Source organism: Mugil cephalus, chromosome 9, assembly GCF_022458985.1.
Source record: "Mugil cephalus isolate CIBA_MC_2020 chromosome 9, CIBA_Mcephalus_1.1, whole genome shotgun sequence".
NCBI lineage: Eukaryota > Metazoa > Chordata > Actinopteri > Mugiliformes > Mugilidae > Mugil > Mugil cephalus.
In genome coordinates this window covers 19,751,371-19,768,580 of record NC_061778.1, presented here as the reverse complement: position 1 = coordinate 19,768,580, position 17,210 = coordinate 19,751,371, and the positions used below count along the sequence as shown (strand labels likewise).

At 41.5% G+C, this 17,210-nt stretch overlaps 1 protein-coding gene across 1 annotated transcript in view; it reads left to right on the top strand.

The window, feature by feature from the left end:
• The window catches only part of LOC125013583 (calsyntenin-2-like), a 255,932-nt gene that overhangs the window by 162,817 nt on the left and 75,905 nt on the right, over window positions 1–17,210 (top strand). The window contains exons 4-5 of the mRNA XM_047594375.1: window positions 1,908–2,116; window positions 10,143–10,292. Of these exons, the coding sequence (XP_047450331.1) occupies window positions 1,908–2,116; window positions 10,143–10,292 (359 nt within the window). The remainder of the gene's footprint in view (window positions 1–1,907; window positions 2,117–10,142; window positions 10,293–17,210) is intronic.

Here is a 17,210-nt window from a genome sequence, read left to right as displayed (position 1 = left end):
TGTATTTTTATGGAACCAATCAATTTCAATTCCAATCAAAAGTTTTTAATTGCTGTTTTAGGATTTGTTTGGTATTTTGTCTGTGACTGTACTAAAAGAAATTGCACTTGAAGACCTAAGAGTGATTCTTAATGCAATATTTCACAAATGCGTGGGGTGTCCAAAAACTTTTTTCTCACCACTGTATATACTCAAGTATGATTCTGTACTTGAGTAAATGTGCTTAGTTTTACATCGTTGTCCCTCTTCTGTGTGTTCACCAGTTGCTTATATCTTTCTGTGTTCTATTAAACTGTTTCGCTGTGTGTGTGCCGAGACTCGAAAAAACAAACCACAGTCTATGTTTGTGTCGTCTTGTGACGAAGAGAGAGAGATAAGGCAGTGTGAAAATCCACAGTGCCTGAGCTCTGCCTCCCCACTGTCTCTGTCTTTGCTGTCTTGTCTCTGTCTCCAACTGGCCACATGTTAGAAAGATATTTATGGCTTCTTTTATTACGATAATTTCACCACCATTTCCATACACACCAGCTAATCTCATAAAGCACTGACACATCCCCACCTCGTTGTCCCTTAAATCAAAAATTGACCATGTCTTTGCCATGTGTTTTTGTAACCCAGCGTCATTCATCACCAGTTGTCAGTCAATGAATTGATGGATTGATTATGCAATGTGTTGCTTCTGAACACTGGAGTATTGATGAAGACATTTTAAATTAATAAACTGTGGAGGGAGGTTTCATGATGTGTGACTTAATGTGAGTAACTGCTGATAAATCACTTATGGAATAATTAATTAGTGAAGTGCGGTTTGTTTGAAGAACTTTGCATAGTGTGCAAAGCTCTGTGGAGTGCTCTGGGGGATATTTTTGCTGCACAATGAAAGCAATCCATAGGGTCAGGTCAAACAGTGCATTACACAAAGCCTAGTGTGACTATCGGTTACCAAACTAATCCATCACCGGCACTGAACTCCGACCTCAACCACCTACACTTAACTATCAGAGAGTCTACAGTAATTAAATACCACTTCTTCTTGCAGCCAGTCACCCAGTCTAGTGATGGCGACAGATGTTGGTACATTCCCATACCTTAGTGTGTGTGTCAGGACGTCAAGGACGTTTTTAACCATATAAACTATTTGTGACAGGGCTGTTCAATATTTAGATGCAACGGACCTAAGTTTTGCTCTTGCTTTAATAAAGGGAACAAACTTTAATTTAATGTTATACGGTTCTGGCTGACAATTACCAAGACAGAAAGTGGCAGCATGAGGTGATTGGGTTTAATAATAAATGAAAACATTAATAATTGAATTAACTGATGTGCAGACAGTGGTGAATAGTTATTTAATATTTTGAAATGCAAAGGTGTGCAGGTCTTTGGTAAAGTTGAAGGACTTTTTTAATGTGATTAAATTTTGAGCAGCAAAGGCTGAGATATCCTGGCTGTCTCTAGTATGGATAAAAATACCTCCCCTCTAAAGTTCCTCGCCAAGGCTGTTACTCAGTCATGTATGCTCTGTAATCAAAGTTTTATGAAACCTTAATCTCTTGCTAAGATGACCCAGACAACATGGCTTTCTTAAGATGCATAGTACTGTATATAAAGATGGGTTTCATCCCTCATGAAATCCTTCGTTAAACTAGCCAACAACAAAATAACATTTTGTTTTGGTTTCCAGCCTACTATACAGAAGGCTAGCAAGCTTTGATGAAACCGAACTGTCATTCTGAGCTGTGTTGACCACAAGGATGCATAGATTTTATAAAATTTAAGCAAATAAGCTTCAGAATCCCAAATCATATTTGGGTCCTTTGCTTTCCTGAAGCATCCCAGATCCAGTCACACTCTATGCAGATGATTAAATCTCATTTTAATATCCACTTTTCTCTCCTTCCTGTCTGTAGGGCAGTGGTGCACATTCAGGTCAACGATGTGAATGAGTTTGCCCCAGTGTTTCGAGAGCCCCAGTACAGAGCAGCCGTGACAGAGGGCAAGATTTACGACAGCATCCTACAAGTGGAGGCCACTGATCAAGACTGCTCCCCACAGTATAGCCAGATCTGCAACTACCAGATCACCACCACCAACACACCCTTTGCTATAGATCGCAACGGTGAGTAGCAGTGCCACAAAGAAACCATATTATACGGCTTGTTATTAGTAGTCTGTGATGTTCAGTCTATTGAAATATGGTGAACTGAAGGTACCTTCAGTTGTGGGTATACCCACTGTCCCTCAGCCTACCTTATCTTACAGGCTGTTCACTTATTTCAGTGATTGATGTTCACGTAGATTTTCCAGATTAAGCTTATACATTCCCTTTTCTCCATCTTATTAACCAGTGATGCAAAAGTGACACTCATGATCTGAAAATCCCATCCACCCATACACATGCACTTCACAGCTAGAGGAGACAAACGCTCTGATAGCAAAACCTAATACTGGCAGATGTCTCTCCCCAGGGTAAAATGTGTTCTTTGCTCTTTCCAAAGACAAAGTCAAGCATTGCCCAGAGATCCATCAGTCTCCACAAATCAGATCACAGAAGTCATACAAACATGCATGCACACACACACAATGACAAAGATGAATGCTAAGAAAAATCTATGTACACTCCCAAATATCCTCACAAATATGGTTGAATTTCCAGAGCCGCCACTTTCACAAATGAACTTGGTTATTAAGCATTGTGCTTGTGCAGAAACAGTTCAAATTCTGTATTTAATTTGAACGTAGGATGTGAGTTAAATCAAGACTTTTAAACATTTTGATTTGTGTCACTGTTAGACAAAGTGCTCAAATACATCTGGTGGTACAGAGACTGCACGTGTGCACTCTCTCAAACTGACAAAGACAGGTGACAAGAAACACTTGACACAACATTTGCTTTGCTGCCAACCACCAATAGTTTCAAACTGGTGAGGTGTTGCAGTGAAAAGGCTGACTGGTTGAGGTGCGGGACAAACTGCAGCGTGAGTGATACAGTGGAGAGTCTGAAGCCTGTGCACTCTCTCCAATTGAAGGGGTCCTCCTCAGCCATTGACCGCTGAGGAAAAGGCTTTGAGAGCTCTTGAACTCAAGAGGACCTGAGGGAGAGAGTAAGTAGAGGGAGGGAGCGAAGCGGAGGTTGACTGTGAGAGTCAGAGTAAGTAGTAAGACATGATAAGGGGTAGTAGTAGTCAAACCGTGGTTTGACTACTACACTTTATTATAAGTGGGAATAAGTGGGAATAAACGATAACACCAAGGCTCGATGTTCTATATATATTTTTTAATTGTCAATAAATAAGTAAATAAATAATACAGACTCCCAGTGAAACAATGAAATATGATGATGAGGTAGTGGTAATAGTTCCTTGAAATTCAAGGTTCACCAAACCCCAAAACACTGCTGAGCGGCCTTCAATAAAAAGGTTTACAACTCAGTGCCTTCAGTGCTGCAGTCATTTCATCGTTTGTCACGCTGCAACACGAGTACTAAAAAGCTAGTAGCTCAGTTAGATTTTGCTTAGGACTGCGGTACGTTAAGCTAAATGCTAATATCATGTGCTCAATTGCAATGCTGACACAGTCAGGAGGTACAGGAGGAGGTAAAATGTTTTCCATGTTCTACTGTATGTTTGAGAGGTTTTCATGCGAAAACACACCATACACGCTGTAATCTGCAGTAACAGTCAAAAACTAATACAGAATCACATTCATGTACGTTAAGTACATTGAATACTTTCATCTGCAAAGTAATCTAATTAAACTGTATGTATTTATATTTTAGTTAGTTAACAGCTACAAGGTCAGAATTTTTTTAAAAGGCTCTCATTACTAATGAAAAGACATCACTTACAGTGCTTTTTACTTTTCAGGTGATTATTTATAATAGCGGTCATAAGTTTTTTCTGAATGAATGAGACAAAAACTCTGCCGATCCAGGAGCAACCCTGTTGAGTATAAGCGTTCAATTGGCAGACCTCCACCAAATGTGGTTAGAGATCAGATCTCTCAAATGCGACCCAAATGCGTCCTGAGCAAATTCACACCTTCATGTGATGGATCACCTAGATTACATGTTGCAATGCGAGGTCTGAGCATGGCCTCCGATATTTATTCATCTAAACTTTGACTTGGTGACGTTTCTAAAATTCAGATATAACCAAATTCAGAATTTTTTTTTCTTAGAATAATAACTAAGAATAACTGTAAATCATCAGTGTCTGAAGTATTAAGAGTGACCGACACTCAGTGGGACGACTTATAAAGTTTGATGGCCACAGGCAGGAAGGACCTCCTGTCTCATTCTGTGGTGCATTTGGGTAGGATCCTCCTTAAACTGGCCAGTGTGTTGTGGATCACGTGTGAGGAGTTGTCCGTGATGGTCTTCACTTTTGCATCACATCCTCCTGCCTGACACTGTGTTCAAAGAGTTAATGAATATTTGTGCAAACTGTCATGCCCCTCAGTAGAAGGTGGGATACTTCAGTGTGAGCCAACGAACAAACAATAATATAATAATAAAAACAGCAACTTCTAGACTCATGCTGCTAACATGGCTTGATTTTTTTGTTTGTTTGTTTGTTTGTTTTTAAGTCTGCAACATAAATACCCCAAAAATCTGTGGCTAAAAACAGACCCTAACATCATCATTATTACCTGCTGTTCAAATAAATATCAACAATTCCCAACAGATAGCTGGACAATGCTGAGAGGAAAAAAAACACTTTGCAGGTTTCTTTTCATACTCAATCAGTGGAGAATAACAACAACAGTCAAAAATCATCTTTTACAGAAAGGCAAGGAGGGCTAAGCAGCGGTAGGTAAGAAATGGTGTGTGGTAAAAATTGGATAGTAATTAACAGGGATGGTGGGGGGAAATGCAGGCAGGTGCGGATACAGTTTGCTTGTGTGTTTATTTGATAGAGAAGCAAACAGAGAGAGTGAGATGGAGGGAAAAGCAGTCAGTTACTAGCTGGCTACACATACCAGCAGGCACAGCACGCACAGCCTGCTGACACGGATAAGTTGATGTAGTAATTGAGGAAGCAGGGATGAGAGCCTCCGTCATGCAGAAAGGTGTGAGTTTGTCGGTGTGCGTACGTACTTGTGTGTGTGTGTGTGTGTGTGTGTGTGTGTGTGTGTGTGTGTGTGTGTGTGTGTGTGTGTGTGTGTGTGTGTGTGTGTGTTTGTGGAGGAAAAAAGCACAACAGATGAGGCAGCAAACAGTGAAAGGGGATGAGGCTACAAAACAGTGAGAAGATGATGTGCACCGAGAGGGAATGGTAGGGTTGGACGGGGGAGGGAATGAATCCTAAACAAGCTGAGAGGAAGACAGAATGGCTGATGAGCAGGACGGGAAGGCGAACAATGCTGTCCTCGCATGAATTACACTTAATCCTCCTACTCACACACTCCTATTCATACACACCATGCTATCAACGTTCAGCTCCCTCCGCACAATACAAAATCCTCAAGAAGCATCCACGCTGTAGTTGTAGTAACTTATTCCAGCTACATTTCAGCTCACTTCCAATAAAGGCCAGCGGAGCCTCGTTTCATTGCTCTTTATACTCTGCAACTGTTTTCTGTGAGAGTGCCCACTCCCTGCTCCGGCATGGTTGCGTGCACAGCATTGTCATCCGTCTCTTGTTGAAGACTCATCAAATATGAACAGGCACATTAGAACTACAAGAGCTCCCTTCATGTACTCTGCTAAGCATTAGAAAAGTTGCTGGTTCGGAAAGTGCGTAGTGGTTCCTAATGAGTGTGGAGACTCTGAGTGACCCAGTTGGGGCATAGTTGCTGAGTGTCCTGTAGCAATGAATGGCTTCTTTTTTTGTTGTTGTTGTAAAGTGTTCTTTCGTAAAGACCTGGTGCAGGCCTATAATATTGTTTGACTCAAAATGGACGATTTAAAGAAAATTACAATTGATTCAGCAAGACTATAGCTGCTATCTTTTTTCCCCCTACACAAAGCTTCAGTATTATACGTTTGTATTGACACATGTAGCCTTGAGGCACTACCACAAAAAGAGGTAAAGAATGGGCTGCAGAACTCCTTTCTTCTTAACTCCTCACCAGATCAGATTTTGCCTTGAAGACACAAAAGGCTTTATCCAACTGTTCACATACTGTGCTAGCAATCTCCAACAACCATAAATAACAATAATAATAATAAAAAATGTTGGAATAACCCTTGAGCTTTAATAGCACTTCACTTTTAATGGCTGTTTGATTTGTGGCTCAGTAAATACATTCATTCATTGTCTGTAACTGCTTATCTGGGGTTGCAGGGGGCTGGAGCTATATCCAAGCTGTCATTCACTTTGGACAGGTTGCCAGTCTATCACAAGGCTAACACAGAAAGACAAACAACTATTCACACGTCTAGCAAATTTAGAATCACCAAGTAACTTAAGAAGAAATTCCATGGGATCCATAAAACCGAAGCCAGGAGAAGATGCAAATGCCACACAAAAAAGTCCCCAAACTAAATTTGAAACTACATTATTGTGGCATCTGTCAGTGCATTTACATGCACAGCTTAACTGAGCTGTGCTTGGAATTAGACTTTCTGAATGCGGTCCTTGTTCAAGTTGGCATGCAACTGACAGGAACATGTCCTCCTCCTGCACACTAGGTGGCGATATGTGTCTTGTCAGCAGGTTAGTATGGCATCCTTTCTGGTTGACCTAATACAACATCTAATAAACAAGAGCCATTTATGCGGCAGACCACCATTTGAAACAGCAACAAGGTGGATAACAGTACAGCTTTTTTAATCTACTACATTATTTTTTATTTAATTTTTTTTTAGTTTTCTACTGCTTATGGTTCAGATAAGATGTGTGCTATCCCTAAGGTGGTTCTTCTACCGACTTTGTTTACCTTCTTCTTCCACGACCAACTTTTTCCACGTGCATGTAAACGTACGGAGTAATAATTATGACACCACTGTTACCCCCTGTGCACCTTCAGTGGATTTAATGCAGGCATTATTAAAGGTGTACTCCAGTAATTTAGTGAACCTTCCATAAAGTCTTTCAATAATTCAGAAACATTTGAAGTAAGATTAAATTTATTGTGCCGATCATTCTTTGGTGCTTAGATCTAGGCAGGGTGAAGATTGCCATGGGAAGTGGTTCTCTGAATAAAATGTTCCCAAGATGAAGGAAAATCCCCCTGGAGCACAGACAATGGGGATGGTGATGAGCGATCTTTGCACTGTGTCGGCTTTCATGAGAGGATAACGTGACTGCTGGGGCCAGGTGTTTGCAGATGAGGTGTTGAGAGGGTGGAGGTGGGTCGCAGCACTAAAATGAAAGCAGAGCATCAGAGAAGACTTCGAATTGAACAAGTTGCAGGTTTTTAGTTAAAGGTGTTGGTAAGTGTCAGATGACAATTGCATGAAGGCAGGTGTGTGTGGGTGGGGCTTAGAGGTAGCGTGAAACTTTGTTTGTCCTGCAGAAACATGATCTTCCAGGCTGAACTTTTTTACATTTCCTTTCATACAACTAATGTAATGACAAGCAATATCTAAGCATATCTTTCAAAATCCGCTCCTTGAGTTTGTAACCCAATGCTTTTTAAAATGTGTACTCCCCTGTCCCACACTGAGATTTCCCTGATTCCTATTTATTTATGACAGTGAATTGCAGGAAATTGGTAAAATATGCAGATGATCTATTACTCTATTTCTCGACCTGCTAATACTAAGAAACTGGCAAACATTTCCAGAACAACGGCGATTGCATTTCTTGTGGGTGATGATAAAATTGAAGAGGCTTATAGTGGTGCTGGACAGGTGTTTAATACCTTGAATCAGGTTCCAAGAGGACGTGAGCAGAGGGACAAGGACCAACGTTGTTTTTTTCTTCAGGGTTTAATGAAACATGCTCTTAATTCTAAGAAACATTAGCACTAATCAATCCACTCGGAGAGATAGACGCTACCTGTCATCTTCAGCATGATCTCATTTGTAACAGAGATTATATTAAGGCATCACGGTTAATTTGACAGTGACATATAGTGATTGTTTAAAATTAAATACCCATTACTCTCTTAAGCAGACACACTCGCTGTGTAAGCAAATAAAGCAAAGCACATAATCAGCTGTGTTTCCTGAAATGTGTGAAATCAAAGCTCAGAAATAGAAAGTCAGTCCCACAAGGTTACAGGCAAGTATATTCTTAACCTAATGCCTTTTATAGTTTCTGCTAAACTCTGAAGTCTTGTCGTAAGACTGAAGAACAGACCTGTTAAGACAGAAGTAAAAGAATAAAAATTAATATGGAAGTGTGAGTCTGAAGAGTCAGTTTTCAAACCAGTGATTATTGAGTAACTGCAGACCGTTTCTGATTTACATCACACCGATTTGGGTTTCACACATTTCAGCAAAATGTTTCACATAAAAGCTCTTCTTACTGTATTTCTGTATTCACATGTCCACCACTCATAAACTTTTGTGGGGAATCAACATTTTTTTGAACGTATTGCTTTGTTCCACATTAAAGGTTTTGGACTCTCACTTAATACAGTTGAAGAGGTAGCTTTAATGTACAGTATAAAGACAGAATTTCTCTTTAACTATACAGGCATAGCTGAAAAGCTTCATAAGCGTGCCTGTAAATCACCAAAATAAGAGAACGTAAAACCATGACAGATAATGTATACATGTTGGTATAATTAGGAACAGCCTTTTGCTCCCCCATCAAGTAACTCAAAGACAGAAAGACTGATACCACGTACAAAGCCAGCTATCTATGTTGCCTACATAAATGTGTAATGCTCGCATTTGCACTCCATTAAACAGTGGGTGGTTAAAAGCAAATAAGATAAGATCATCTTTTATTCATCCTACAGTGGGGAAATTAAACAAACTATATAAATTACTCAAAGTGTTAAGTGTGGCTGTGGTGATTTTAGATGACTGCTTCCATCACAGTCTTACATTCAAAAACATGGTGAACATAACCCCAGCCACCTCCGATTTGTCACTGTCAAATAAATTTCTCATGAGTGCCTGGATTAGCATGCATATTTTTTTTTTTTTAAATGAATGTGTCATGGCTCTCCTGACGTGTTTCCTCTCTTCGTTGCTTTTCTTTTAAATGCTCGGGGGAGGAAAATAAACTCTTGTTTGTAGCATATATATTGTGGCCATTTTTTGACTTAAAAACACATGAACACAGTAAAAAAATAAAATAAATAAATAAATAAAAACCTGACTTCCCAACTTGGGAAAGGAGACCAAGAGCGTGTGAACAGCTGAGCATAAGTAATTCTCATACACCCTTAATACCTTAATATGCTTTTAAAAATTCATAATTGATGAAAGGTTTGTGAACTTTTATCAGGCCCACTAACTAAGGCAAGCTGCACAGTCTGGGAGCCAAGGAACCTCCCTGCTCACATGTAGTGGCATAGGTTTGTCTGGAACCGTTCTGCTAATGCTCCGGCATCTGAGTGCAGTGGAGTTGAATTCTGATTTGTGGTAGGATTATTCCATTGCAGTAAGATTTCTTTTTTTTTTTTTTTTTTTTCTGGGCTCATTTTCTGATAAGAATTGAATGTGTGTACACCAGGCTAGGATGTGTGTGCATACATTCTTGACCCCGGAACTGACATGGCTAAAAAGAATTCAGCCACAGTTTATTCTATTAACACCTGTGCTTTTCCTAATGCAAAATGTCTAGAATGTTCTCAGTGAAAACTGACTGTTTCCAAAGACCATAACTGCCCAATCCACCCTAATAAGCTGCTTCGTATTAGCAGTAATTGCCTAAATAGATTGCAGGTGTTTTTCACAGACAGCAAATCTTGGCCCTGAAGTACCTGAATACAAAAATACACAAGCTAACAACACAGAATGAGCGCTTTGAAGAAACTTGGACGCCCAAGTGATAATTAACTAACTTCATCACTTTCACCCCAACCAGACAATAGGAGAACATTTTGTTTACTGACATAATGCCAGCTGCATCTTAGCTTTGGCCGACTTAAAACCTCAAACACTGCAATTTGTGGCCACCATCGTGCCAAGCTGCACAACACAGAATGTTTTCGGGGGGGGGAAACCAAACTTTCTCTGCAAAAACAATGAGTTGCTTTAAATGAATTGAATTTCAACCTAGACCTTTTCTCCCCAACAGGAAACATCCGGAACACAGAGAAGTTAAGCTACGACCGCCAGCAGCAGTACGAGATCCAGGTGACGGCCTGGGACTGCGGCCAGAAGAGAGCCTTGCACAGCGTCCCCGTTCGCATTGACGTCAAGCCTGTCTGCAAACCTGGCTGGCAAGGTGGGCCGTTATCACATCTGTGTGTGTGCGAAGCTTTCAGACAGGTCCAACGGTGCTGTGTTTATACATCCGCAAACACAGATGTAGTTGTTTATTTGTGATTACTTGAGCTTTTAGAATATCTGCATGCCTGCGTTGTTCTCTTCATTTGCACAGATGTGCCTATTTGTATGGGATTACTTTTGTTCTTGTTTACCTCTCAATGCCACTTGCTGTATAGTCTACATGCTTCATTTTTTTTTTTCCAATTTGTAATATCTCGGATTCTCCTTTCTCTACTTCACTTTATTTCTTTGCCCCTTTCTTTCTCTAATTTCTTCTCTATTTTCCTTTTCCACCACACGTCTCCTCTCACCTTCCCTCCCTGAGGAATTGGACTGTCAAGTTTAGCTGGTTTGATCAACAACACGTTACTAAGAGCACTGCGATTCAACCAATATGGCTTCTAGCACATCAGAAAACCATCATGGCAGCCTTGATAACGTCCAGAATAATGCACAGGCCGGTGCCTGCAAGAACAACACAAAAAGGAAGCTCACAATAGCTGCAGCTGTAATTTACACTTGTCAATGAGGGCAGCCGCACATGTGATGAAAGGCGCACACATGCAGCGTTCCTCACATGTAACCGTGGGCAATCTGTGTTGTTCTGTCATTAACAGGGTGATTCATGTGCTCTTTGGCATCCGGCCATTTATCGTCCCACAGGACGCGGTGTTAGCAGGCTGGTGATAAACAGCATTAAATGAGGACCCTGGCAGCAGCTCAGTGGCAGTCACTGAACCCTGCAAAAACTGTTAAGTTGTTTGGCTCATATTCAGTCTTCCAATCTGTGTTCTCTCGAAAGAAGTGGCAGCACTTGCCTGTGATTTTGGAGAACCGAACACGTCTCTGATCAGAGGTTGAAGATTTCCAGTTACAATGTCAAAATTTCCAAAAAAAAAAAAGAGACAAAAAAAAAAAAGCTAAATCAATCTATTTTGCATCAGGGATATAAATGATTCAGGGGATGTCCTGAAACTTGTTACATTAGTTCTGACTAGTCTGAATAATTTCTTAAGATGGCTGTACAGTACTTTACCAGGCCGAGGGCTGACTTTAAGGTCACCAAATAGAAGCAGTGAAAAGGTTTACACAAACTTTAACTGAACACATATGTGCATTAGTGGTAAGAAGCTTGTGACAAACAAAGCCACTCACAATGATGATATATTCCATGATAGACAGTGAGCACATGCAGAAACTTCAACTACAAAATCTATGGCAAGTTGTGCAGTGACCGTGGTAAGGACAGCCGAAATGAGAAGTGTGTGTGCATGCATGCAAGCGCACACATGCACAGACACAGTCTTCCTTGATCAAATGGCAGTTGTCGTTATGAGCGTTGGTTGGCAACAGGGATGAAGGAAAGGACTGAGAAAGAGAAGTTCATGCCATGGCCACAGATCAGGGGGATATTTAATAGGCCTAGTGGTTGTTGTATTAAAGACAGGCTGCTGTGGGGATGTCAAACACACCCACACACGCACTCACAGACACACACAAAAGATGTACTTGCTTGCAGTTTAAACTGTAATCTGTCTGTTCAAATTAGCCATGGTTTCTGGCTCTGGACAACAAGCCTCAGCAGTGTGGCTCCCTTCCAATCCCATGTCCTCCTGTTACTGGTAGCTCTGTGCACGCACACAAACAGACGCATGCAAACATGCTGGCAGAGGTAGTGTATAGATTGTTTTCATCTGAAGCAGTTCCCTGACTAACAGTTTCCCGGTGGATGTAGCAGTGTTTAAATGCGAAGAAGCCAGATATTTCCCTCAAGAGTTGAAAAACCGAGCTTAAAGCTTTCAAAAAACCTCATCAATCTAGTCTGTTGCAGCAGAACCAGTTACTTACTACGTTGTTCCAAGTATCAGTGTCCGTGATGGTGTCTTGGGACCCACGTCAAACTTCAGCTTCAGATAACTTCTCCATTCAGATAGCATCCACCAGTACACTCAGCTCTCCTGTTTAGGATAGAACGTCCTTGCAGCCTGTGGAACAACAACTCAGGATGTGCTTCAGAGCACCTGCGCTATCACATGCCAGTGTTTTTGTCAGAATTTAAGTGGAAAAGCCTGAAAACATAGGAAGCAAACAGTGAACCAACTGGATTGCAAACGTGATCCAACCTGGGTCAGTCTTCCAGACCTCTGACAAAGTAATCTTGGAGTCCAACTATCTGGCTGTGCAATTACACATCCATCTCCTCTGCTGTGTCTCTCCTTGGACTATGTAACAGCTCTCCTTCCTCTGGGCTCCTTCGTATTGAGGTCTCAGATAGCTGCCATTTCCCCCGCCCGTCCCCAAACTCACCGCCACTCCACAGTGACTTCATTTCATTCTTTTTTCATATCTCTTCAATCTTTTTTTGCTCTGCCCGTCAAAAACAATTTAAAACTTTTCAAACTATTATAGTCCATTTCGTATCTTGTCCGTAAATCGCTCCTCTCCCCGGCGTCCACGTAGAAATACAGACATGTGAACACACACACACACACACACTTTCCACATAAAAAACTAATAACAGAATGAGCCTCTGTTGAGCTCCGTCTCTTCATTTGATGGGATGGTTATCAGTTTTACTTGGTGTGATAAAGTGTGTCTCTAACACCACAGTGGACATTGACACAAAGCTTTATATAGTATATCTCAAGGCCTGTCTCAGGCGTGAGACTAGCTTTGTGAGAACGCTGACAATCATGGGAAACAAAAAAATATATGTATTTTTAATTTTGTATTGTATTTGTTTGTCCTTGAATGGAGTTTGAATACAGAGATAGTCAATAAAACACTGGAACTGATTCTACTGATTTTAAGCTCACACAAGAAGAAGAGACAATTAGATGAAAAATCTGTTGGTAGAGTGAAGTGGGTTGAACTAATCTCAATTTAGCACAAGTTTTGAGTGGCACATTGTCACACAGTTGAAAAGAGGAATCTGCATTTTCATATCAATTCTTTGTGCTCGGAGTAGTGAGGCTTTGAGCCTCCACTAAGTATGCGTCCACATGTTCGCCCGCGAAGACACGCCTCAACATGCTGTTGCTGTTTTACCTCTAACATCCTCAAATTAAAACTCCCCCCAGGGGTTTTTGTCAGTCAAGGCAATTAGTATGAACCCCAGACTGCAGTTCGGGTTTGTAAACTATCAGGGAATATTAGAGCAATGCAACATACCGTAAGTGTGCGCTTTATAGATGTTTGCATTTTGCTGTCAGTTGGCTTCTAATGAGACACATGGAGGACATCATTATGAGATGAGGAGATGCTTTTTTTTTGTAAGAGGCGGCAACAGTGGTCTGGCAGCATCTCCACCGTACGTCTCTGCTCTGCTCATGCATGAGGAATTATGCAGTATTATTCAGGAGTTTGACAGGCAGAGAACATGCAGGTTTTACAGAAAGACTGTTGCACTTGTCTGATGTCTCTTTAATGTAGAAAATTAAAGGGACGGACAATTCGTTGGCATTGCATTAATGATTCTCAAAGTGCAGTTGTTATGACTTTGCAGTGAACATGTCGTGCCAAATGACGTCAACTCTCAATTTAAGCAGTTTTCAACACAGGGATTGATCCAGTGTTTTTTTTTAATTTAAAAAAAAAAAAAAAAAAAAAAAAACTATAACAAAAGTAGCCTCACAATGCTGAATGTAGACAGTAAGAAAACGGCGCCTTAACAAAGAATAACAACTTTGAAGTGGAAATTAAGATGGAGAGATGCATACGGGCTGAGTTGGGAGTTCTCATTTATTCTCACACAGTCATTGTTCTCAAGATTTATCTGAATGCAGAAACATAAGTAAACACCACAGTGGCATAGCACATACTAATTCCTTTATTTCTTAAAAATGAAGTAGACATTAGTGTCTCTCCTGCTGGCCCCACGTAGCCAAACATATATTGGAACAGGATGCGAACCAAGCATAGGCACGCTCTTCTCCATAACACTACGAGTGTTCTTAGCAGGTTACTTGAAAATCCAACAGCTTTTACCATTAACATCCGTTCTGGAGAATCCAATCAAGCGCAGGTGTGAACACGCTCAAGACTCATTGTGGATTCCACATTTGGAGAAGGTGTAAACACACAATGTGTCCTGGGTCACATTAAGGGTTCTCTTGCATCAGAAGGGGTTTGTCTCATTCTTTCACAAAAAACACACACCGCAACTATTAAAGATGAATGCTTGAACAGAAAAAAGTAATGTTAGGGATTGGGTTTTTTAAAAAAAAAAAATAAAATCTGTCCTTGGAATGGTTATTTAAACAAATAATAAATACATCTTGACGCGGCACAGTGAAGTGGTGGCCAACACTTATGCCTCACAGCCAGTCCATCCATTGGCCTGCTGGGGCCTTTCTGTGTTTGCGTGTTCTCCCTGTGTCTCTGTGGGTTCTCTCTAGGTACTCCAGCTTCCTCCCGCTGTCCAAAAACATGCCTGTTAGGTTAGTGGGTGATTCTAAACTGGCTGTAGGTGTGAGTGCGGATGGTTGTTTTAGACTGCCGATCTATCCGAGGCTGACAGCTTGGATAGGCTCCAGCTTCACTGAACAACAATTAACAAATAAAAGTACTAAGTGAGTACACTGTGTTAGATTCTGTCAACAAGGGACGAAACGGAACGGACAGTGTGAATGGAAGCGTAGAAAACTTCTGAAACAGCAGCAGCGGTGATCCATTAGAGACGGTAGCTGTTAAACTGAGTGGACGTGGACATGGAGTATTGGCTGGAGACGCATGTGGAGATACATTTTAATCTGGCCTCTTATACTCAGATTGCTCAGGTTGGATGTTAATTCAAGGTCTGAACACGGCTGGAGAGAGGGACAAGCTAATCACATGTGTAAATGATGATGCTCACAGAATGACACATTGGATGTAGAGTAGAGTTGCACTCACGCTGCACCCAAAGGGGATTTTCACCTTGCATTATTCATTCCACTGTTCATTCACTCCAAATAATCTAGGGCGTCTGGCCAGCAAACAGATGTCACCTGAGGCCTCAAATTGTGCCACTCAGCAAGAATGTCTGCACCAGTCCAACGTCTGAATGTATTTAAATAAGGATCATTAGCTGCATTAACTTTTGATTTCCACTTTTAAAGATTGTGGCATTTCATTTTGTAAAACATTCAATCGTCAAATTTTTAATCTTACCATCAAACTCGACTAAAAGACACAGAGACATCACTGGCAAATCAGTTCAAGGCTTTAAATGTGTGATCAAATTGCATTCTGCTAAAAACTCCCCAGACTCTGTTAAGGTGGTCGAAAGTTGAAAGTCTCTCTGAAAATTACAAATTATCTGCGATCGACATGCGCTCTCGGGCAAATTCACTCTTTGAGGAAAAGAGCAGAATTTTCTGCTCTGAACAGTACGCTGTTGGAGTGTGTGTGTGTGTGTCCTCGCAGCCAACAGTCCTGATCTGTGATAAGAGGAGGAACAGGATGAATTAAATAGTGGAAGTAGAAAAATAAATGGCTTGGTATTTCTCTTTCTCATTTCCTTTAGGCTCCCTCTCCTCCCTTGCTTCCCCTCTAATCTCAGACTGAGGCTGTCTGCTGCTTTAGCACTTTTCATCCCCTCTCTGGTATTAGCTTGTTTTCCCTTATTAAATTCATTGTTTCCCCCTTTCCCTTTCTGCCTGGATGTCTGTATCTTGCATTTTCCTTCCCTTTGTTAATTTGACCCCCCCTTGTTCCTCCCCCCCGTTCTTTCCTCTCACCTTGTCACCTGCCTCGCAGCTTCACCCTCACCCTCTGTTTCTTCCAGTTCGCTGTGCGTGTCTTTCTTCTCCGATCCACACTGCTAGTTGCAAGCGGTAATCCAGTGTAAACAGTCACCAGGTTCTGCTCTCACTGCACATTTCACTTTCATTGCATTATGTCAAAAAAAACACATGTTCACGCTGTCAGAGGAGATCATCTCATGTGAACTCTCAGCACCTTCCTCTCTGGCTTCAGGCGGGAAGGATGGATGAGTAGTGGCAGGGATAAAAAGACAGGGAGAAGTGTGGGTTCAATTCACTGTGTCACAGGACAGCCATCGTTGGATAAAGAGGAAATGCGCGTGTGTGTGGGGGAAAGTGTGTTTGGATGTATCTCTTGGCTGGAAGGCATAGGGGAGAGACAAGAGAGACGAGAAAAGGTGAAATATCAACACAAAATACACATGGTACTCAAAGTTGTCTGAGCACTTTTTTGTTTTGCATATGCAAGGCATCAAATGTAGACTGGTTAGGATTACCACAAATAGCAGAGCATATTGTTAAATAGTTAAGTGCCTTCAATAAAATGCATTTACCGTTGTTCATGGCCTGGGAGTTTGAGGGTCCTGTGCAGTATCTTAGCTGTTCCTAGTACTGCGCTCTTCTGGACCGAAGCTTCAGGTGTTGTTCCTGGGATCTGTTGGAGCCACTGTCCCAGTTTGGGGGTCACTGCCCCGGGTGCTTCTACTACCACGGGGATCACGCGCACCTTAACCTTCCACATCCTTTACAGCTGCTCTTTCAACCCTTGGTACTTCTCAAACTTTTCGCGTTCCTCCTTTCTGATGTTGGTGTCAGCTGGTATCGCCTCATCTCTCATCACCACCTTCTTCTGCTCTTTTTTCACCACCACTATGTCCGGTTGGTCAGCCAGGACCTGTTGGTCAGTCTGGAAGCTGAAGTCCCACAGAACCTTGGCCCTGTTGTTCTCCACCACCTTCTGTTCTGTGGCACATTGAGACTTGGATACTTCGGTTCCTTACTAGGTGCAATTGTTCCTGTACACTATCCCCTCCACTTGGTTGTGCCTCTCCATGTACGCTGATCTGGCTGGCATCTTACACCCTGCTGCCATGTGCTGGACTGTCTCAGGGGAATCTTTGCACAGTCTG